At 38.5% G+C, this 25633-nt stretch overlaps 1 protein-coding gene across 1 annotated transcript in view; it reads right to left on the reverse strand.

Annotated features, from left to right (window-relative positions):
* Positions 1–4372: 4372 nt before the first annotated feature.
* Positions 4373–25633, reverse strand: part of ripk3 (receptor-interacting serine-threonine kinase 3) — a 42180-nt gene continuing 20919 nt past the window's right edge. The window contains exons 2-7 of the mRNA XM_051922335.1: positions 25326–25426; positions 23633–23911; positions 13936–14242; positions 9437–9579; positions 8686–8735; positions 4373–4533 (exon numbers count right to left, since the gene is read on the reverse strand). Coding sequence (XP_051778295.1) covers positions 4442–4533; positions 8686–8735; positions 9437–9579; positions 13936–14242; positions 23633–23781 — 741 coding nt within the window. The 5' untranslated portion in view covers positions 23782–23911; positions 25326–25426 and the 3' untranslated portion in view covers positions 4373–4441. The remainder of the gene's footprint in view (positions 4534–8685; positions 8736–9436; positions 9580–13935; positions 14243–23632; positions 23912–25325; positions 25427–25633) is intronic.

The raw sequence follows: 25633 nt of genomic DNA on the forward strand, positions 1-25633 counted from the left end.
TGGGCCCAGCAAGAAGGCAGATAGAAGAGATGCAAAAGACCTCTTCCCCTTGGAACACATATGTAATGTAGATATTCCTACAAAAATCTGGACCCACCATTATTAAGAAAGAGGGAAAAAAAACCCCCCAGCCATTTCTAGCGCACTACAAAAGTGAATTATGGACAAAAGTTTAAACAATCACTTCATCCACATACCAAATGAAGCTGAAGGACATATTAGGAAAATGAGACATGCAGCTAGATGGATGGATGGATGGATGGATACTTTATTAATCCCAATGGGAAATTCACATTCTTCAGAATATGCAAAGAGTGCAAGAAAGAAAAAAATGATTCAGTAGAATTAGAAGAACTGGACTGCAAAGTATCAGGTGGTTAAATAAAAATATATAAATTTAGACAACGTTTTTCTGGTGATTCACTTCCAGGACTGTTAACTACTTCTTAACTTGCAAGCTCCTATGTTTAACAGTGCAACAGCCAAACTAAAGCAACATATTCCTTACCTGTGTCCATAACTGGAGGCTTAAGATGTTCCGATATTTCCTATTAAAAAGAAAAATAATTAAACAATAACATTTCTGTAGCAAGTGCAGAAGCATGAAAAGACATGATTGAAGCAACATAGTCACAACTGAGGAAAGACTTAATAAAACAGCTTGGGACCCCACATTTCACAAACACAGTTACCTGTATATGTATCTACATTGTCTAATGTCCAACTACTTAAAAGATTGTACAGTACATACAACACCGCGCAAACTATGAACGACACTACTCAAAAGGAAAACTGATTCTCCACATTGTGATATCTCTGAGAGGAGTTAGCTACACTAGATATAACGTTAACATATTACATCACAATGGTACTTTAGAGAATTACAAATAGAGCTGAGAACCATTAGAGAAAAAATATATATAAAAAGGTCTACCATTGAAATGTTCAAAAAAAAAGAAAGTATCACCTGTTGTGGTGGTGGTCCTGTAGCCACTGGTACCTCAGGTTTATGTTCGTCCAGTGATTTGGCTTTAAAGAAAAACAAGCACTTATTTATGCAATAAAAATTAAACCTTTGCTTTTAGGTTTTGGCAGGAGAGATACTAGTACCTGGAGAGCTTCCAATGCTTAAATTGTGAACCTTTGAGTGTAAATCTTCAGAAGGTCTCACCAGATACCATTCGACTCTGTAAAATGAAAAAACACAAGTGATCCAGGGATGAACACAAGGCAGTCTTGTCGTTTCACTTCTAACTACTTTGTAAAGAGTCATAAGAGGACATGCCCCAAAATTTTATAACAAAAAAATGGAACAACGACAAATGGAATCAAATCACTAAAGGTGTAAGAATTAATTTTGTCCTCACAATTTTGTAACTCATTCTGCTCATTTTAAATTCTTTAATTTTATACACCTCAAATTCAGGGGCGGATCTCCTATGAAACCAAGCAAGCTTAAGTTTCAGGATTCCTAATCCCAGAGGGACCACAAGAGTGACTTTGTTCCATATTGCTTAAACATTTTGGGTGTCTACTGCACGAGAAGGGTTTTTTAAAAATAATAATATTCTGTAATTCAGTACAAAATAATAAGTTAAAATAAAAATTAAAAGTATTATATAGGCTACCCATGAACTAAAAAATGTTCAAATTAAGGGTCTTTCATTTAAAATATATCCATCCATCCATCCATTGTCTCCCGCTTATCCGAGATCGGGTTGCGAGGGCAGCAGCTTGAGCAGAGATGCCCAGACTTCCCTCTCCCCGGCCACTTCTTCTAGCTCTTCCGGGAGAATCCCAAGGCGTTCCCAGGCCAGTCGAGAGACATAGTCCCTCCAGCGTGTCCTGGGTCTTCCCCGGGGCCTCCTCCTGGTTGGACGTGCCCAGAACACCTCACCAGGGAGGCATCCAGGAGGGATCCTGATCAGATGCCTGAGCCACCTCATCTGACTCCTCTCGATGCGGAGGAGCAGCGGCTCTACTCTGAGCCCCTCCCGGATGACTGAGCTTCTCACCCTATCTTTAAGGGAAAGCCTTTAAAATATATTTAGTATAATAATTTAAAAACAATATTAATATTTTATGACAGAAATTAAAAATTATTAAAATTATCTTAGGCTAGCTGTAATTGAAAAATGTAATCTCAATCATTGTGTAGGACAATATTTTGATAACTTTTTATTTACAGAATAATCTTAAAAACCTTAAAATATACTATTAAAAATAATTTTCCCTATATACAATTAAACTACAGTAAAAAATTAAAAGGTAATAAAAATATCTTCTTTGGTAGATAGAAACAGTAGATGACATTATGTAACAAAAAAAAAAAAAAGGGGGGGGGGGGTTGTTGAAATGCAGTCACAATAAAATGAATCACGTCACCATCGTGATAATCTTTTTCAATGTGATGGCACTTGTGATAGCGCTGTAAGAAATAATATTATATATATATATATATATATATATATATATATATATATATATACTGTATATATATAACGAAGTGTTCACAAGGATACAACATTTTAATTACCTCTACTGAAAAATAGATAGATAGATAGTTAAATAAATGTTATATTTAGAAAAGTAAGGTAAGTAATAAAGGTGAAGCAGTGTTTGACTAGCCTAAGCCTGTTGTTTTTTGGTTATCCCGGCTTCACTGCTTTTTGTAAAGGGATCCCCCATAACAGTTCAAGCTTCAGTGGTCTGTAGGTCTGCCACTGCTCAAATTCTTCTAGCACAGTTGTACATTGGATTCCTAATCTTCATCCATGATCTTATTCTTTTCCATGTGATATCATATCTATTTGATCTAATAGATATTATATGCAATTGTAGGAAAAAAATAATTACCAAAATATGTTGCAATCTGTGAATGGCTTCTGAAACTCCCGGTTTGTGAATACTGAAAACTTTTTTGGTCATAGGGATACATCTGAAATGAAGAGGGGCAAAAACATACTTAGAGAAAAAAGAGAAGACAATGTTTCTTAATCAAAAAGGGATAAATAAGGATTACAGTTTTAGAGGTTTGTCCTTAACATATTTATATATATCCTTTGTATGCATTTTTTTGTTTTATGTCTTACAAAACTTTACGCTCTGCTTTTAGGTGTGGCCATGTAGCTAACAGGTAAGGCTTGAAACAACTGTGTCAAATATGAGAAGAAAATAATGGGATGTAAAAAATTCACCCTGGAAATCAATTAACAAAGATTGAGTTAACCAGCATTTTTTGTGTAATTTTAGGCTACATCCACACGTCTAAGTTTCCATTTATAAACACGGGCATTACTCGCATTTATGTCTTTATCCACACTACCCAGCCCCAAAAACAGAGACCTGTTGGAAAAACAATCTACACAGCCATATATACATTTGGCTGTGGATTACAAATGTTGAGGTCGCTCCTTTGGTTTCACATTTTCTTGCTCACATTGGGACCATGCTTGTCTGAAACAAGGGACTGTAAAAGGAGGGTGACCCTTAGACCAAGGAGGAATCCACAATAACTGGGTGACCAAGAACATTTGTTTTGACTCATTTTTTGGCATAAAGGTGATCTTCTCTCCAAATGACTACATTTTATTCCATTAACCGTTTTGTGGTCGGTTTTTATCCATTCATTGTTTGTTTGTTTCTGTAGTGTACATAGATAGTGTCGTTATTTAAGGTTCTATTTTATAAAAGTAGAAGGGGTGTTGTGTTTGTTTGGGAAGTGTAATATTATTGTAATTATATGTTAAACTGAAAAATAAAGCAGTGTTTATCTGTTACTGGGATATGTGGTGAAAATGTTAGCAGCAGGAGAAAAAAATTTGAACACTTTCCACTCTTGTACAAGACAGTGAACTATAATAATTTTCTCATTTAGGTCAGGCATAATTGTTACAATATACTTAATGTTTCTAATAAGTCATGCAAATATACGCATATGTAAATAGGTAATATGCTGTATATCTACTGTGACTAAAAAACTAGCACATAAATTCCAGTTCTGTCTGGCCTGATTTTGCCTTAGGTCATAGGTACAAGATCTGTTTGTGTGAGAGTTGAAAGCCAATGAGCACTCAACTGAGAGTACAATGTATGTAATGCAGCCTATGGGCAATCCGGCACCAAGCTGTCAGACAGCACATTATTGGCTGTCAGAAAAAAGCTCACAATACTTTGGAAATGTGAAACCAAAGTAGTCTGTGTAGTCGTGTAGTCTGACATCCTCAGGCAATGAGCTATCAAGTTTGATATACCATCCAACTAGAAGTCATGTAATGTGCAAATGGCTTAAGGCATAATCCATACTACAAATCTTACCCAGTTGAATTGATTCAACATTATGAATATGATTATACAGTGTCATCTTATAACTAACCTTTAAACTCAGGCCTCTTTTTTGAATCTTTATGCCAACAATTCTCCATAAGCTCCAACATATCTTTCAATCCTTCTGCATCAGATGGATTTTACCCCAGAAATATCTGGGCGATCCCCTCTCGGAATACCGAAACTTCACTATCGTTGAAAGTGCATCTGCAGTGTAAAAAGAAGATTTCAATACATCTTGTTGAGCATTTTCTGAGTAATAGCAAACATATAGATGTCCATACTCTGGCCTTGTACTCTTAACAATCTTACCACTATACAGACTACAGACAATTAAATAAATACTACAGAAAGAGTCGTAGCCCTTGAAAAAGGCTATAAACAGTATAACCCCCATGTTTACTATATTATTTTATATCGTCATTACAATTCTGTTCATTTGTCATACTGTAAATCCCTCAAATCCTCATCTATGTAGAATACATATTCCACAGGCAGAGCTCGATTAATTTTAAAGATGTGTAATCAAGTCTGTAGCATGAAGAAGGGTTAAAAAAAGGCCCCTGTTTGATATTGGGGTTTTAATATTCCATCTTTCAAAACATTGTACAGAAAAGGAAAAACCGAAAGTGGGGTCTGTTCTCCCTGTTACTCAGAAATCTTTTGAGAGGTTAGCATTAAGATAAAATTCAAACAAAATTATTCATACAAAAATGCAATGCATGATACTGAAGCTGGGCAAGGTTAATAGAGCAGGGAATTTCAATTTAGTCTTCATGATACAAAAAAAAGAATATTTTTCCAATGAAGCAATGAATAACCAGATAGTAAATGAAAGGAACCTAAGCCGCAGCTTATGGTTGTTTTTTTTTTTTTTTTTTTTAAATCTTAAAGACTTGATCTCCTACCTAACGGCATTATCCTATCTGACGTCCTACTATGCCAGCTTGAGTTAACGTCTCTCGTACTTTATGAATACCCAAGAGACCTTGCAACACAAGTTCACAAGAGTTTTAAAATGTGTTTATTGATCCAAAATAACAATATAAGAAGGAAAGCAGAAGTGGCCTTTCTGACGGTCAAGGCAAACCAATGTCCAATAGTATAAACCATAAGTGAAAGTACACATTATATATTTGAAAGGCATGTTGGAGGAATGGTAACGCTATCTCACAGTTGTAAATTAATTGGCTACAAGTAACAATAGTCCTAGGGCTCTGAGCCCTTTCTTATTTGCAATGGTGATGGACAGGTTGACAGATGAGATTAGAACAGGAGTCCCCCGGTGGACTATGAAGTTTGCTGATGACATTGTGAGTCTGTAGCGATGGTAGTGGAGCAGGTTGAGGGAGACACTGGAGAGGGTGGAGATATGCTCTAGAGAGGAGAGGAATGAAGGTCAGTAAGAACAAGACAGAATACATGTGTGTAAATGAGAGGGAGGTCAGTGGAATGGTGAGGATGCAGGGAGTAGAGTTGGCAAAGGTGGATGAGTTTAAATACTTGGAATCAACAGTACATAGTAATCAGGATTGTGGAAGAAAGAGGTGAAAAAGAGAGTGCAGGCAGGGTGGAATGGGTGGAGAAGACTGCCAGGAGTGATTTGTGACAGATGGGTATTAGCAAGAGTGAAAGGGAAGGTCTACAGGCCGGTAGTGAGACCAGCTATGTTATATGGGTTGGAGACGGTGACACTGACTAGAAAGCAGGAGACAGAGCTGGAGGTAGCAGAGTTAAAGATACTAAGATTTGCACTGGGTGTGATGAGGTGAAGAGGAATAGAAATGAGTATATTAGAGGGTCAGCTCAGATTGGACAAATGGGAGACAAATTCAAAGATGCGAGAATGCATTGGTTTGGACATGTGCAGAGGAGGAATACTGGGTATATTGGGAGAAGGATGCTAAGGATAGAGCTGCCAGGCAAGAGGAAAAGAGGAAGGCCTAAGAGGAGGTTTATAAATGTGGTCATAGAGGACATGCATGTGATGGGAGTAACAGAACAAGATGACGAGGACAGAAAGATATGGAAGAAGATGATCCACTGTGGCAACCCCTAACAGGAGTAGCTGAAAGAAGAAGTAACAATAGTCCAGTACATTTTCTAGTTCTGGATTTGTACACCTGCATAAGCAATAACAAAGTCTGACCACTCATTTAAGAAACATTGAAAACAGCAAAACAAAGGCTGCTTTACAGGAGTTCTAAAATAGTTTAATGTAAAACTGATAACTTTGATTTCACACATGAAGCTTTAAAGTTGGGAAAAAGGAAAAAATATGAGGGTGAAATCTGGAAATGAATGCACCAGGAGATTGTGACATTTGAAAATTGAATCAAGTTTGACTCATCTGTTAAATACCACTTTTTTAGCACTTTTTAACCTTCTAATAATGAAAATACAAATCGTTCACATCCAAATGTTACAAAAATAACAGATTCTTTGACAAGGCAGATTTTAAAGGTTTGTTGTTACAAATACAGCTTTAAAGTGTTTAAATAAGAATTTATTCTGAAATTCACTAATTCAACAGTACAGATATAATAGACTTTTTATTTTTAGTATTGATTTTAAGCAGTATTTTTCAGTTACTGGAGAAAAATGTCACAGAACAAATTTTAAATGTGCACATGGTGAGATAAACCTGTTACTCCATGATGATATCATTCATTTTAAAGCCTATGCTGAAATTCCCCCATTTTTTTGTTACACTGGGGGGTGTCCATCTCGTGCTAGACTTTTAAAGTCTGACATTGTACAGTGATCCCTCGCTATATCGCGCTTCGCCTTTCGCGGCTTCACTCTATCGCGATTTTATATTTAAGCTATATTTAAATATATATCAGCGGATTTTTTGCTGGTTCACCAGATTTCTGAGGACAATGGGGTCTTTTAATTTCTGGTACATGCTTCCTCAGTTGGTTTGCCCAGTTGATTTCATACAAGGGACGCTATTGGCAGATGGCTGAGAAGCTACCCGGCTTACTTTTCTCTGTGTCTCTTGCGCTGACTTTCTCTGATCCTGACGTAGGGGGTGTGAACAGGGGGGCTGTTCGCACACCTAGACGATACGGACGCTCGTCTAAAAATGCTGAAAGATTATCTTCACGTTGCTACCTTCTGTGTGCAGCTGCTTCCTGGAGCGCCATGCTGCATGGTGCTTCACATACTTAAAAGCTCAAAGGGCACGTATTGATTTTTCAGTTTCTCTCTCTCTCTCTCTCTCCCTGCTCCTCACGGAGGGGGTGTGAGCTGCCGCCTTCAACAGCTTTGTACCGGCGGTGCTTCGCATACTTAAAAGCCAAACAGCCCTATTGATTTGTTTGCTTTCCTCTCTTGCCTGAAGAAGGGGCCTGAGTTGCCTCGAAAGCTTGCATATTGTAAATCTTTTTAGGTTAGCCAATAAAAGGTGTCATTTTGCTTGGCTTTTCTCTACTCTCTGTTTCTGACAGTCTCTGCCTCCTGACTCGCACCCCTTTGAAGAGGAAGATATGTTTTGCATTCTTTTAATTGTGAGACTGAACTGTCATCTCTGTCTTGTCATGGAGCACAGTTTAAACTTTTGAAAAAGAGACAAATGTTTGTTTGCAGTGTTTGAATAACGTTCCTTGTCCTCTCTACAACCTCCTGTGTTTCTGCGCAAATCTGTGACCCAAGCATGCCAATATAAAAATAACCATATAAACATATGGTTTCTACTTCGCAGATTTTCTTTTTCGCGGGTGGCTCTGGAACGCAACCCCCGCGATGGAGGAGGGATTACTGTACATAGTTATTGATGAATGCCAATACTTATTTACTTAAACAACAGTTGGATGTCTAATTGATGGGTACACTAGCATATTAAAAGAGTTTTTAATATATTTATATATTTTAATATTGTATTAAATAAAAAGGCACAATATTTTTTTTTACTTTATTAAAGGTACTTTAATAAAAAAACCCACTGAGTGGGATTTCTGCTTTTGCCATGGTTCAGAAAGGCATTGAATATTGAAAATTTTCACTGGCTTTGGTATCAAATACAGAAATTCTGGTATGGCAACATCCCTAGCATAGACTATATAAACTATGTTTTTAAATGCATGTAACAGTAATATTAAGTAAACTGTAATTTGTGAATATGCAAATATAAGGCCAAAGTATAATCGACATTCCAAATATAAACCTGTGGACTCCATGGTCATTTTATATCAATTTACTCTTATAATGGACACTTCTACTTAAAAACCTACTAAGAGGTTTTGGTACAACAGTTAAAAAAGCAAAGAGGCATACAATAACACCACAAATGTAATTTAGATATCACTATGCAATATCTACAAAAACAACTTCATTGCTGACAGTTGACAGACTTACTTTTGTATGGTGTGCTCCCAGTAATGACAAAAGACATAAGAATTGCAAAACTGAAATGAAAATCAGGATAAAAAAATAAGCACATTTCATCTGCAGTGTAAAAATAAGTACATCTACAGTGTATCAAGAGATTCAGTCTCAGTTATTAGAGGGCTTGAGTGGCTGCCGAGTTCTGTCAAAATAATTTTAATTCTTTTTTTTCCAAATTAGACAACCTGCAGTCTGAAAAAATGTCAACAGTGTGTTCAGATGATGCTTACTACTGTCAGAGTTAACAATTATAAGAGCCAAGTCTGTCTTTTAGGTTTACTTCAGTTTGCTTGTTTAAGACTTGAAGACCTTTTACTTTTTTTAATCAGGCATTTATCGATGAAGCACAAAGAAGGACACCAACAGAATATTATTAAACATCATAAAGTAGCCATTTAAAAAATGTAGAAAGAAAAATAGAAAACATAAAAATGTTAAAGGCTTTAGCTATACTAATCTGCAGAAAATCACAAATTGTTTTCTTGACTTTGTCCAAATGCACAAGAATAAGAGTAATAACTAATTAAAATGTATGTCACATTAAAAGACAGTTATGACTGTATAATAAAATGAGATACACGAGAACATAAAGCACTTCATTTTTCTATGACATTACAGAATCAATTTAAAATTAGTAGATTATATACCAGTTTTTTCATAAAAAAAAAATTTTTTTTAAATGATGGATTTTCCCCTAGCATGAGAAAGGTTAAAAGCTAACCTATAGACATCAAATGATTTCATCGGTCTGTACTTTTCGCTGACCAAAGCCTCTGGAGGCATGTAACTCAATGTGCCCCCTTCATGTTCACTCCGAAATGAGGAAGAGCTATGTGCCACTTCCGACAATCCAAAATCAGTCAGCTGAAAAATAAAAAAAGTTAACAAAAGAAATTACATAAGGCACCTGACACAAAACAAAAGTCAACCAGGGCATCTGGCTTGTGACACAGTTCACTGTCCAAAGAGTACACAGGCAAACAAGCAAATGGGAACATCGACTTTATACTTAACAAGATTTTCTGGTTTTTACAAAGCAGTTCTTAATTAAGAATGCTGGCAATGATCCCATGCAAAGAGAGCATTGCAGTGTTTGTTCGTTTTTTGTATCTTATACTTGTAACATTTTAAACAGTTGTACAGGTTATGTGAAAACTAATGTATGCAATTCCAACTTTGGTTTTGTTCCATTTGATTTACTGCATCAGTATCTATACGACTGTATTGCTCTACTCTGACAATTCTTTGCTGGGCTGTCTTGTTTTTCATCAAGGGACTTGGGCCTACTACAATCCCAAGATCTAATTTAATTGGATACACTCAGGACTGCTGAAACTCTATACTTCATAAATCAAACTCAAAATACAGAATAAAATTATAGTGTGCCATTTCAATTTTTGCCGTAGAATTTACATATTTCATCTTCATTTCAATGCTGCAAATGGCTACTTTAATAGATATCAACTCTGGTTTTATTCCCATGTTGCAATTTTTTGTTCCGCGAAGACACAGAAAATGAATCCTTACCTAAAAGCTATATCAGACATCTTTATCAGTCTTTCTTGGGAAAAAAATAATAATAAAATCCCTTTAACCTATGAATACTAACCATTTCATTTTTAGATATCAAGGTTAAAGTACTGTTAAGGTCAATAGTAACATTAGTTGTGGAATTCACAATTTTCAAAAGATGTCTAAAGGATAAGTTCAGTATTTTTCAAGTCCAAGTTATCTGTTCACAAACATGGTATGTATGTATCTGCAATCCAAAACTCTGTTCTAAAATTGGGCACATTCTATAAATTAAAAAAAAAAAAAAAGAAATCATTGCCAGTTGAGGCTCTTTACAATGGAGGGTATGGGGCACAGAGGAAAAGCTTAAAAACTTACTGTACGTCCATTTTTCAAGCCAAGACAGTAGTCGAGTGGCATGTAGCTCAATGTGCCCCCTTCATTTTCACTACGAATTGAGGATGAGCTATGTGCCACTTCTGACAATCCAACCCAAGTATTCTGATTCACCCTGCGATGATCCACTCCCTCCATGTTTGACACATTTGTGACAAAAAAACGGACCTGGAAATTCTCATTTTATTGTATTTTCCTGGTACTACTTTTTCTTGAAGTAAGGATATATTTTCTATTCTCTTGCGTGAAGTCTCATATAAACTATAGAATAAATAATAAAAAAAAAAAAAAACAACCACCATATATACTCGCGGAGAAGTTCTCCCGCAGATAAGTCGGGACTTGATTTTATGTGGGAGCAGCAATGTGCTGTATCAGCATGTACTCCTAACCTCTCTCTCACCTACGGGACCACACGGTAATACCCAAACTATTCCGAAGCAACGTTTGCACCGATTTTTGTTTTTTGTATCTCATCACCCCCCCGGTGGGTGAAAGGTTGTTGTGAGTGCTGTGATATCGCACGCAGCTAAATCTTTTAATATTGTTTTTTTTTTTGTTTGTTTGCTTTTTTTTGTTCAGAAATGATATGTATAAACTATTTTCAATTTTTGTGTAATTGCAAGACTTAGATTAATACTTGTCAATAGTCTTTGCTTGGAGAACTGATATATTTGGTAAGTTAAGATTTTCCTCCATGCCTGTTCGATTACAATATAAGCACCTGTGCAGGCAAAATATTTTCTTTAATTTACAGAAAGCAATTAACTTTAGAACACAACTTCATGTGCATAGTGCACATATACCGTATTTACTTGTGTACCACGTGCACGACGCATGTTGTGATTGTATAGGAAGCTCTTCTGTTTTTGTTGCATGACGAAAGAGCAAGCGAGAGAGAGAGAGCGCGCGAGCGAACGAGTAAGACAGAGAGCGCGCGAGCGAACGAGCAAGAGAGAGAGCGCGCGAGCGAACGAGCAAGAGAGAGAGCGCGCGAGCGAACGAGCAAGAGAGAGAGCGCGCGAGCGAACGAGCAAGAGAGAGAGCGCGCGAGCGAACGAGCAAGAGAGAGAGCGCGCGAGCGAACGAGCAAGAGAGAGAGCGCGCGAGCGAACGAGCAAGAGAGAGAGAGCGCGCGAGCGAACGAGCAAGAGAGAGAGCGCGCGAGCGAGCCCAACCAAAAGAAGTAAACATTACAGAAAAAAAATTCCTCGTGTATGACGCGCACCTGATTTTCTAATGCTAATTGTAGGGAAAAGGTACGCAAGGTACACGCGTAAATACGGTAGTATGTTTGTGAGAGAACAACATTGACTTGAAAAATACTTATCCTTTAATGCATATATCCCTACATCAGAAAACCTTGGGTACTGTTACCCTAAATCCTGAAAAAGCATCCAACAGAGTGGAATGTAATTACCTACACATTACATGTTGTAGGTTTACACCCAGCACATGGCTGAAGCTATTAGCCTGGAACCTTATATAAACTCAGAATTTTTCACCCTTTGACATGGTATCAATTAAGGATGACCTGATTCAGTTCTTTCATTGTAGCAACTGAGCCACTTGTGCATTCAACTGTGAACAAAAAGTATCTCTTTAGAGATGATGAGAATATGCTTTACAAAAATTATCCCAATTAAAGCAATGGAGTAAATCCATTAAATCAAAGGGTCTAAGATTCATTTAAGCATAGGTATATTTCCAGTTAACACGATGGTTTCCTACAGGGACCCCGGTTTGCCCGGTGATGGACTGTTCCTTTTTTGTACCTTATGCTAGCTGGGATAGGCTGCAGAACCTCCTCCCACCATTCCCCGTCCCCCAATTCTGCAACCCTATTCAGGACTGAGGGGGTTTGAAAATGACCAAATGACTTCATTCAAGCCCAGAACTGGGGTGTGTGGGATTTGTATCTTACTATCTGGTCTCATATTCACCTAATATTAATTAGGAGAAGTTCTAGTGCATTCACATTTACATAAATTCCTATTTCTTTAATAAATACATAAACATACAGTAGCTATAACTTATTTATAAGGAACAGAAACATGCCCAGGTTCAAAAATAAATAAATAAATAAAAAGTAATCAATTCTTAAAAGTGACTTACTACTACTACTATTGTTATTATTATTATTGTGTACATGTGCTTAATTAGTTATGAACTGCCATTCATTCCTAGTCTAGATTATGTAACTTTAAATACACTTTTATGGAGATTTCAATTAATAGAGAATTTGAATGTTAATAGCTAGTAGCAATAAGACAAATTGTTTTGGCATTACATGAGAAAAATCCACCTGATTTTAATTTTTGCATACAGGATAAATGTGGCTTAAAGAGGTTACTTATTACGTACAAAGAGTATATTCATTAATAGAAAATTTTAACAATGGAATGAAAAATTAGCTATATAGAAAGAAAGCGTGTGGCGACAGTGTGGTGTAGTGGTTGAGGCTTTGGACTCCCCAAACCCCACTACTGACACTGTGTGACAATTGGAAAAAACAAAAGAAATGTAACCAATTGTACAAGGGACATTCGAAAAATTTCCACAGTTTGTTTTAACTCTGTTTATTAAGAATTTCAAAAAGAAATGACATCACTTTTCATCATAGTCACCTTCCTTTGCAATGTAATTTTCCCAGCATTGCACCAACATTTTGCCATCAGCAAAAAATGTTTTTGGTTGAGTGTGTAGCCACTGATGCACTGCTGCTTTCACATCATTCCTCGTGGTCGTGGCTGTGCTGGATGTCTGGTGCGCTCTGCATCCGTCACACTAGTACAGCCATTTTCAAACATTTCACTCCACTCAGAGGACTCAGAGAATTTTATCTGAGCACACATGCGGAGATGAATTTGTGCTCCCGGCACACCTTCTGCCCACAAAAAGTGTATGACTGCTGTTCCTCTTTGGTGCAACTTATAAGTTTCGCAGCCATCCTCACCACAGGGTGACAACTCTTATACTAAACTGCAGCTTGCCAGACAGAACTAGTCACATGACACTCTCAGACACAACCAATTACTACTCCTCCCGCCTTCACCGTTTCCAACAAAAATACAAAAGTACAAAACTTTTTGAATGCCCCTCGTACCTCCAATGTTGTAAGTCGCCTTAGATTTGCTTAATTGAGTCACAAACTTAGAAACTTCCATGAGGTAAAGAGAACCCAGCAATACAAGCAAACACCAATTTTGGGAACTACACAAAACATCGGATCACATTTTAGATTATACAATTTACTTAAAAATTTTACGTTATTAGAATTCTCACAGGATTGTGGTTTAAAAAGTACTGCACCTGCACAGTAAAGCTGTCGTTCAGGAGCACATTGCTGGGCTTCAGGTCCAGATGCAGAATTGGCTTGGGAAGCTGGGTATGTAGGAAGTTCATACCCAGTGCTACTTGATGGATAATTTGGAATTTGAGGGGCCAGGGAAGTTGGCTTTGACGAGTAAGCAAGTTCTCCAGAGAACCGTTTTCCATGAAAGGCATAACCAAACCATGCTCACTACGTTCTGGGTTCTTGTACATCCCAATCAGGCTTAAAACATACTGGCAGCTTCCTTTGAGCATCATGCTGGCTTCATGCTCCAAGGAGTCAGTCCTGTTAAGTGTTAAAATAAAAAAAGAAAGATGTCATTGCAGTTTTTAACTTAAATGCATATGTTCAGAAAAGCCATTATTATTAGACAACACCACAAATTTAGTAAGGACAATGTTCAGAAGAGGTAAGGCAGTTGCGCTAGAAATTCTCAATCACAAAACTTGACAGTGGCAACAGCCCAGAAGTCCTTGTTCACCAAACAACTAAGTTATGGAAGCCTCTTCCCACATGATACTTCATTTATGGAAAGTGTATCTTTAAAACTAGGTAGGTTAACTACTACAAAAGTTAACTGGCAGTGTTTTAGAAAGCTTACTTTGTTTTAAAACAACACCACTATTAGAAAGAACACTTGATGTAACACTGAAGGGTCACTGCTATCAAATCTCATCACTTGCACATTGTGTAATCTTAGTCAAGCTTATAGTGTCTGAACCTGACTGGACTTTCAGTGTGATCTTGAGCAGGTTTCATCAGGATGAGCCTTATGTAGGTCTTTGCATCAGATACAACAAGAAAACATGTAATGCACCTTTGAGTAGAAGGACCCGATAGCTCTACAATATTTGGGACATTATTCATCTTAATAAAAGGATACGTGTTTGTCCAGTTGCAAGGTTTCTGTCATTCCAAAAGATGGCGATTCTCAAACATTTATAGTAATAAAGTTCATTGCACTTGTCATTCCAACACATGGTGCATCATAAACATTTGTAGTAATGCATTTCATTACTGCATGCATTACAAAATACTTTTCAAGAGATGGTGGAATGCAGATGTTAATGCCGTGGTCTACGTTGATTACTTGGATTTCAACCCATCTTAGGTGAGTAACGCAGCAAGTGCAATGGTATTTCCTTATGTTTTGTAATATTAAAATATAGGAATTCAATTTTACACTACTATGTGGACCTCAGACACTCAGTTGAAACTGCAACATGCATTTGAATGTACACAGTATAACAGCCCTAACTTGTAGTGTAGAAGATTCCTTTATTTTCAAATTACAAATCTTTAATCTTGCACATTTCAAATAAAACCATGTTCATTCTCAACTTGAACAGTGATATCCGAAATAAATTAAAATGCATGACATAAACATGGGCAGTGGATTTGTGTCAGAATGTCTGCAGCCACACTTGTGTTGCCAGTTGCCATTGTTCATCTTACAAAAATAAAATTAAGTCGTTATTTCTGTTATCACAAGGGAGATGAAAGGACTCAGTAGAAAGTTCAAGGGATTGTGGAAGAAATGTGTTATATTATGCAAGTTTCCAAATTAATTTAAAAAAAAAAAAACAATTATTAATGGGAAACATTCTAACACTGGCCTTCAGGGTATTAATCAGAAATTGTCAAAAATAATGCAACACTAAACAGCACTGCCCTACTCGGTCTGAGAAGGTGGACTATGGTCAATGTAGTCAGCCACTCATCACCTTTAAACTAATGACGTTACCAAATTAACTATCAATTGTCATATTAATTTACAAATAATTGACTTGTGGCATATCTACTTTGAGACGTTGTTCCTTCAAGTAGCCAAATGACTATGCTATTTACTGTAAGTTCCACATCCGATCATTTTATATTAGTCACAGAAACTAAGCCTTCATCAAAATGAAGAATGATAAACATAGCAGGTAGAGGAGCATTTAAAGCGAAAGGGTACAATATGGTGCTGAAGTACCACTGCAAAATGTACAAAAACAAGCATACCCCTTGAAAGGTTGGACTGCAGCAATCTATCATGGTAGCTGTGGCTCTGAGACAGCACTCGGAAGGTTGAATCCTGTAAATACCAGAAGTGACTCTACTCTTTTGAGCCCCTGAGCAAGGCCCTTGACCTGCATTTGTTACATCTTAGGTATGAAGTTGATCTGCATCGAGCCCAGCAAAAAGATCCTCCAACTTGCTGGGAAAACTCAGGGGTTGGTAGTAGGATTGGCACTCCAGCCACCATAAAAAACCTCACACTGTTCCAGTGTGGTGCAGAGGTATTATCTGTTGCACGGCTACACTCGGGTTCCAATCTGGGTGGTTTGTCGTGTGGTGGGTGCAGCAACGTGCTTGCAAGGAAAGTGAATGTCAGACAAGTCAAAGAAAGTCTTACAACACCATGGTAGAGCACGACATGTTACAAGACCAATGAGGCTTTCAGCAGCTAATGAGTCATCTTAACAGAGCGTGGGAAAAAAATTAAACTTAGGAATCACATAGTCATTTAGGATAAAGCGTTTTGATATGCTTTCCATTTTAAAATATAGCAGCCATCTTAGAAGTATAAAAGGGCTAATAAATGTCAGAAATTTGTTTAGGCATATCAGGGACTGTAAAATAATTTATTTCAGAAATGCTGTCTGAGTCCTCAAAACTGACTTGTGACATCTAACCTTCCAGCTTCATTGTGATCACATGAACTACCAATTAGTGCTTTAGGAGAAAAGTGACTACAGTGATCCCTCGCTATATCGCACTTCGCCTTTCGCGGCTTCACTCTATCGCGGATTTTATATGTAAGCATATTTAAATATATTTCGCGGATTTTTTGCTGGTTCGCGGATTTCTGCGGACAATGGGTCTTTTAATTTCTGGTACATGCTTCCTCAGTTGGTTTGCCCAGTTGATTTCATACAAGGGACACTATTGGTAGATGGCTGAGAAGCTACCCAACTTACTTTTCTCTCTCTCTCTTGCGCTGACTTTCTCTGATCCTGATTTAGGGGGTGTGAGCAGGGGGGCTGTTCGCACACCTAGACGATACGGACGCTCGTCTAAAAATGCTGAAAGATTATCTTGACGTTGCTACCTTCTGTGCAGCTGCTTCGTGAAGCGACATGCTGCACGGTGCTTCGCATACTTAAAAGCTCGAAGGGCACGTATTGATTTTTGACTGTTTGTTTTTTCTCTGTCTCTCTCTCTCTCTCTCTCCCTGCTCCTGACGGAGGGGGTGTGAGCTGCCGCCTTCAACAGCTTTGTACCGGCGGTGCTTCGCATACTTAAAAGCCAAACAGCCCTATTGATTTGTTTGCTTTCCTCTGTCTTTCTGACAGTATGTGCTCCTGATGTGCACTCCTTTGAAGAGGAAGATGTGTTTGCATTCTTTTAATTGTGAGACAGAACTGTCATCTCTGTCTTGTCATGGAGCACAGTTTAAACTTTTGAAAAAGAGACAAATGTTTGTTTACAGTGTTTGAATAACGTTCCTGTCTCTCTACAACCTCCTGTGTTTCTGCGCAAATCTGTGACCCAAGCATGACAATATAAAAATAACTATATAAACATATGGTTTCTACTTCGCGGATTTTCTTATTTCGCGGGTGGCTCTGGAACGCAACCCCTGCGATGGAGGAGGGATTACTGTATTGCTATTGATTTGGTACTCAAAGTACACAAAAAGGAATAAAAAATAAGTTTCAATTTACACTCTTTGTGAAAACAAAAAGCAAAACTAAATGAAAGCATACTGTATGACATTGCTTCAAATAAAATGAGGCTACAAAAATGTAATTTCCATTTCTTTTCTCTTTTTTTTTTTTTTTAAATCAGTGCATACTAACTTGGCTTGCACGGTTTTTCTTTGATTTTTTCCCCCACTAACAGCAACTTCTCTGAAAAGCATTCACAAGAGTTTTCTAGTTCATATTTCCCATCCGTCCCAGAGAATCTGTATGCAGCACGAGTTTGCACTAGACCTCTGGACTATGTCGACAATGGAAGATATTTCTTGATAAAATATAAAACATGGAGATTAACAAGCAAAATAATTTTTTCGTGATAACACACAAAATACTGTGGCCACTAATTCATCCACCCCAATGAACCAGACCTCAAGAGCATGTTTCGCTCATACACTGCAATTCATAGTCCATGACAAATGTAACGTGCACCTTGCTGTGTTGCCCCATGTGCTGGTACCCCTGCACACACCCAGACCCCAGACACCTGGAGATCAGTGGTAAAGAGAATTGAGACACAAACCAAAACTGTTATAGTAAAACTAAAGTAGTGTTTTTACAACACTGCCTAAAACATAACACTTTAGTGTCATGAAAATATTAAAATGGAGTTCACTACAATGACACAGGAAAATGAAAAAACAGACCAAAACAAGTGTAAGTGATTCTATGCAGTATTCAGTGGCTCAAAATCAAATAGTGGAAAACAATGAAAACCAAACAAAATCTCCTATTTACACAGTCCAAGGATAGACAGAAAGACAATCAAAAAGTGAAAGTAAACGAGCACAAAAATAATACTACATCCAAAACTCAGGAATCATCCACAAGTCAAGTTGGGGAGCATTTACTAGTACAGTGCGCTGCCGCACCCACTACATGACGAAACAACTCGGGATCCCGGTTTGCAACCCCCCAGACAGACATGCGGTCCAGTCCCACTCTCCAGAAATCACCCACTATCTGCCGCAGCCAAGTGTGACATAGGCGACCCGCTTGCCTGGTCCAGCCACTCGGGCCCCCAGCAATGAGGATCTTACAAGCCGGATGACCCTCGAGGAAACACGCCACATGGCCGTAGTGCTGTAACTGACGCTCCCTCACAATGCAGGTAATGTGCCTCATTCGGGACTCCATGAGCAACCGCTCATTCAACACAAAGTCAAACCAACGGTACCCAAGGATTTTCCGGAGAGACACAGTACCAAAGGAGTCCAGTCTTCGTCCTTTTGCATAGATATCGGGAGCGCCACATACCCCTTTCCAACATCCTCATGACCCCCCATGCTCTCCACAATCCGTCTACTGACTTCATAGGAAGAGTCATCAGAGACATGAATGTCAATAGCCAGGTCCATCCAAGGAGTTTTTGCGAAAAAATATTTAGCGCTTCAAATTTTTTTACCGATATAGCGGATGGAAATGCTAATTATCGATAAAATGTTGTACATGTCGACATAATATTTTTCCGTTTAACTTTAGCGCATAAATTCCATATCGATACTTCAGATGTCGCAAAAACTACAGTGGAAACACTTTTTGTCGGAAAAATGGGCTTTAGCGCAAATAAATGTGTCACATTTTCATCACGTGCAATCAAAACGAGAATGGCGGCGCGGTTCGCATGGTCTGATGAAGAGTTTTTTTTTTTTGATTAAACGTCATTATTTTGTATTAATTCAAATTTCAGTTTTAATTAAAAACCTTAAGGGAAGCAGGTTACAGTACTAATTCAGTTGTTATCGCACTGAGAAGGGATGTTGAAAGGTAGGCTCACCTGTACAGATCCGATGCTGCAAACACAGCTGTATCATGGGCACTTCCAGGAGTGCCAACGCAAATGTCTCGTATCATGCACCTGTCATCAACAAGGGCCTGGAGAACAATAGATGGCCACCCTTTGCGATTAATGTAATCACGGTAGCCTTCCGTCGGGGGAAGAATAGGCACATGCGTGCCATCCAGCGCACTGTAAATCTGTGGCACAAGATGCACCAAGGAATTGCGGTATGCAATTTCATTGGCCTCCGCTACAGTCGGAAGTCTGATATAACGGCGCATTAATTTTTCTTTAATAGCAGTGCACACAACATATACACATCGATGGACGGTAGTTTTACTAACCCCGAAAGTTTCTCCAACTACTCTATACAGTACTCGGCGCAGGTTGCCAGCTTGTAAAGGGCGATGGCAATCCGCTTTTGGGTTGGAACCGGTGGTCGGTGGCAACCTGTGATGGCCGCAACATCAGGATTGATGAATCCACACAACATCTGAAACGTCGGCCGTGTCATTATAAAATGTTGCAGCCAGAGATTTTCTGTGAAGTGTCTCTCCACCACCTCCTCCCAGAAGGTCTTATTCCGTCGTCTCTCCCATACCCGTGGGTTTCATCGCACTGGGGTACTTTCTTCGAGCTCTAGGGCTATCAGACAAGCAACTGCTTCATTCTGCTGTCGTCTTCGGATATTATGTACAATTCCAATTAACTGTGAAACTGAAATAACAGTAAGTTGGCAAATTTCAAAAAACTGTCTGAATAATCTCTCCATTTCTTTGTTTAGTGGAGGGGGTGTAACGTGGAAAACAAAAAGTAGATAATTTGCAACATACATAAAATTATGTATGGAAACAGCTCAAGGGCAGATTTTTTTCGCGATACAACAAAACTTATGCGACAGTTCGTTTTGGGGGGGGGATGACGTCATCACGCACACCATTTTATCGATAAAAAGCCAGTTTGATGGAAACAGCTGGAGACAGCAAATTTCGCACATTTTTTTTACGTATATTCTGTTTGTCGATAACAAAACGTCGCAAAAAACTGGATGGAAACTTAGCTACTGTCAAGGTAAGTCAACACTCTCTCCACAAACAGACACACTGCTGATGGTTGTGCCTAAGAGGTCATTAAAGGCCTGGATCTTTGGTTTTTATCCAGGACACTCACAAGCCCAGACACTCTGACTCCTCACTCAGTCTCTCAAGCGCCCCGATCAGAGCCTCCATTTACTCCGCGAAGATCACAGCATCGTCAGCAAACTCAAGATCAGTGAATCTTTCTTCACCAACAGATGCCCCACAGCCGCTGGACCCCACGACTTTGCTCAACACCCAGTCCATACAAGCATTATAGGAGCAAGAACACACTCCTGACCAACCCCAGAATCAACTGGGAAAAACGCAGAGGTTCTGCCTCCACTCTGTACAGCACTCACAGTACCAGTGTACAGGCCAGCCAAGATATCCAGCAACCTCGAGGGGGATCCCGCGAACCCCCAGGATATCCCACAGGGTAGCTCGATCAACTGAGTCGAATGCTTTTACGAAAATTGACAAAGGCTGCAAAGAAACTGCCGATATTCGCATTTGCACTCCATGAGAACCCTCAGTGCCAGGATGTGGTCGATGGTAGACTTCTTAGGCATAAAACCAGACTGTTCCGGTCGCTGGTAGGTGAGCAAGTGATCATAGATCCTATTGAGGATGACCCTAGCAAGGACCTTACCTGGCACTGACAGCAGTGTTATCCCCCTGTAGTTGCTGCAATCCAGGTGATCACCCTTCCCTTTCCAGATAGGGACGACAAGTCCCGTTTTCCAGTCAGCTGGGATGATGCCAGTCTCCCAAATGGAAGCAAAGATTGCTTGCAATGCCAGGAGAACAGCCTTACCACCAGCCTGGTGAAGTTCACCCCGGATACCACACACCCCTGCAGCTCCAAGACCCCACCCCCCCTCAGCTGATTCACCACCTGTGCAATTTCAGTGAGATTGGGTGGTTCACAGATAATTGGAAGATCACCCTCAAGAGTCCTCCACAAATATGCAAACTCTATTTACAACAAAGCACAACAGATGTCACTACACCAAACTCACTCTGCACCTTCGTTCTTCTAGCCAGATAATCAAAAGACCACCTCTACTGGCAGATCTTTAGTTTTATAGGCTGGGCAACTTTAACCTGGTAATTCCCAGCAAAAGTCTGTTGATCACAGCCAACCATCGAAGACGACTGAACGTTCATTTCACATAACCTTCTATATCTTCGCTCCCTCTTTTGCATGTGTGTACATAGGAAAGACTCCTTCTCTCACGTAACTTATTGCTGAACTTCTCCTGAGCCCCTAAGTTACTAACATTTCCATACACAACTGAAACATGTGCCCTCTCCAGGCCAGCATTCACACCATTTAAGCAGACTAAATGGACACTTTCTTCTGCTGCCATAGAGTAATGCTGGGATATCTGGACTTTTCCACTTGGGATGCATGCAGTTCGATAGGCCTTCCTGAACCTGCAAGACTGACCAACTGTACCTACACCAAGAGCAGCAGTTTGGAGCCTTCTCATCTGCACTTCATATACCCACCCAAGGTAAGTGCTGTAGAATTAACTTATAAAAAGAAAACAGATCTATACTTATAATGCTTAACAAAAACTACGCCTCGTGACACTGCCTGTCGTACACTCCCATAGGCATGAGGCTACCTGAGCATACTCAGAATATCAGCCTAACAGCCTATGCAGTTGACTAACTTCTGAGAATGTCAGGAAATCAGTTATTGTATTTTACGTGTTATTAAGCAGTGGTCTCTTTTTAACAATAAATGGTTATTAATCAGTCAAAGCAGGTGTTGCAAAATGTTACCAACATTTTTATCCCTATTTTACTGTACATATATCATTTATAAATACCCTTAGGAAGTGAAACTGAGTATTTGCCATCTTTTAAAGGGATTCCTCACTCAAACTAAAAATGGTGAGTACCCATCTGTTAATGCCAGCATTAAGAAGTAAGACAATGTACATCTGAAATGGGCAAATGATCAGTTTAGCTTTAACAGCAAGTGTGAACTAGTGGGTTGTCCACTATCAACTGCATCAGCAGTTAAATTTTGCACTGGCTGCTTCCCATCTTATTGGGCATCATCCACTATATGTTAGCCAAGTCATTCAACAGGGTACAAGTAGTTCATGGATATACTGTATATCACTACACAGATGTGCAGCCTTTAACGGCGATCACAGCCACCTCTATGAGAAATATAAAGTGTGGTGCTACCAGCTCACACTATACCAATGGATGCTTTGGCTACTGAAGATGTGTAAAATCCCATATCAGCAGTCAGCAATATGAACAGCAAACATCAGATGCTACAAAACCCAAATGAGAATGTACAAGAGACTGCGTTAAGAAAGTCAATATCTCTCCCCACCCCTTGCAAAGACCCTGGCAGAGAGCTGTTTTTCCAACCGTGATCACAACCACCATACTCCGGCTGGACATTGTGGTGCGTTTGAAAACTGCAAAGAAAGTCCTCATCAGAGAACTAACTATACCCTAAGAAATAGAAATGTCACTGGCGCATGAGCAGAAAAGGCTAAAGCACTTGAATCTGGCAATGGAGTGCCAAGAGGCTGGTCATTCACTCAATGGAAGTTGAATGCTGGGGAGCTGTCAACATAGCAACCATCCAACTTTTTCAACCCACTGACATGACCAGGTAAAAATATGAAGGGCTGCAGGACAGGTAGCACAAGCAAACAAAGCAAGCTACTGGTGGTGGTGAGTAAGGATAGAATTTGAGGGGGTTGAGACCCCATTAATGGCTTTTGTGGATAGTGGCGGGGAGACATTCTCCTTGAACCACGGCTCCAACTTCTCCTCCCCGTGGCTCCCAATTATTGACACTGCAGCTGGCCCATTGTAACTAGAGTAGGTGCAGCAGGCAGGCATGCCGAAGCAGGAACAGCTTTCTCACCTAATTCTAATTAACTATGAAAATGATGGGTGTGTTTGAAAAATTGAGCACAGTTTTCTGGAAGGAAAGCAAGAATGATACAAAGGGAGTGTTACACTTTAATATATTTGTTACTTAGAAGTTAAAATACAGTTCTTGCCTGTTTACTTTCTGACACTTTTGACTTACCCATTGTTATATAGTATCTTCAATGCAACGGTAAAATCCCAGTTTTTATGACGGGCTTTATAAACCATGCCAAAGCCCCCAGAGCCAATTTTTTTTTCTATCTCCAGATCTTCTGCTGGAATATCAGGGATGCGCCTGCATAGAGCCATCTTCTTGCTACAGTTTTAGAGAAGATTCTGGATTGTTCATACAATTTGCAATGGAACACTATCCCATCCAGTGCTGGTTCCTGTCTTGCACTCAGCAATATCAGGAACAGGCTTCCGGCTTTTTGGCACCCTGTCATGGAAAAGGAAGGTTTAAAAGAATGAATGGAAGTCCAAAGATTAGCATTAGCATTTTTCATCCTACTAGTCCTTCAAGCTACTAAAAACTGGTGTGCTATATTCTAGTGTTTAGGAATTTCACAAGAATCAATACTTTGGTATCAAGTCAATGCCAAAATTCCAAAAATGTAACAGTACTAGCTATTTTTTTTTCTTTTTTAAAAAATAAAAATAAAAACACCAAGAGTACCAAGTGAAAGTCGGTACTATATTCAAGCAGAAGAATTACTTCAGAAAGCACAATATTAATGTGAGTAAAAACTACTGTACATATAAAAATGGCTCACAGTGGTTATGATATAATACTGCATCAATACATCAAAAAGAAAAGCACCAGAAGTCATGTCTGGAAATTTTGTGTGGTAGAGGCAGAAGAATTTCTGCAAGCGATTATGGGAACAGTCTATATATAAAAAAAAATATATATATATATATACAGGCTTTTGTTACTGCCACTTTTATCTCATAATGGAGTTAGTTCAGAAATACAGTAGATTAGTGTATGCTTTGAGAATGCAATCATGAGACCGATCAGATCAGAGATATTGTTTAGCTTGTAGTAACAAACGGAGTGAGTATTTGACTTGATTACACCAGTGGTTAAATTAGCTGCTCCATTTCTTAATACCAAAAAATTAATTTAGTGTTTAAATGCTTTGAACCATAAAGCCAATCTCCCTATTAATATAATATGTACTATGTTAACAAAAAATGCAAAATCGTTGAGATGCACAGTTGACAGAAAGATAAAGTAGATAGTCCATGATATCTTTCTTTATAAAACCTGTGCTGAAATCCACCCCAACATTATTGCCCCCCCCCCCCCAACTTGTTGTTTCATATTAAAATTCAAATCCTGCATTGTATTTTCATATTTACAAATGCCAATACTAGTTTACTCAGATGATAATTGGGTAACTATATTTTAGATATAACGTAACTTTCATTTACTTTTCAAAATGATTTTAGAAGTGATTTTCTTTAAGACATTGCACAGTCCTAGTTACCTGCATTAATAAGAAACTTGATTGCCAGGAATATTTTACGTCACTGTACACATAATGTTGCTTAATTATCTCAAACACCACTATTGTACAAAATAAACAAATAATAGATCTATGCCATAACTTCTAAACAAAAAAAAAATTGATTTACAGATTCTTTAAATAATCCAAACATAGGGTTAGTGTTAGGAAGCCACCTTTGGCAGAAACAACAGGATCATTGTTTACACCCTTTTTCACATAGCAAGATTGAGATTCTTGTAAAAATGGGAATCAAAATTGTTCAAAATAAAAGTTGAACAAGCAATAATGGTGAACTACTACTTTCAACCAATTTTACTAAGGCACAGATTTGTCACTCACCTCTGAAATATGAACGTTGAAGATGACAGTCCCTTCAAAGATATGCTGTTAAATAAAGCAAGTGATGCTGGTCCAGTTCAAGTTCATTCCAGGCCTCCATGCTGCTTTCCAATAAAAGAATGGAAAAAAAGAAAAATTTTGAATTAAGTACTGTTACAGAAACACACACAACAAACCTTCAAAATAAAAATTGTGATTAAGCTCAAATTAACATTGTCATTATATTTATTAATTTAACAAATAGTTTCATACAAAGCAACTAACAAATAAAATCAACATGAAGAAAGAGTATTTTAAAACAAATGTTA

Source organism: Erpetoichthys calabaricus, chromosome 2, assembly GCF_900747795.2.
Source record: "Erpetoichthys calabaricus chromosome 2, fErpCal1.3, whole genome shotgun sequence".
Lineage (NCBI taxonomy): Eukaryota > Metazoa > Chordata > Cladistia > Polypteriformes > Polypteridae > Erpetoichthys > Erpetoichthys calabaricus.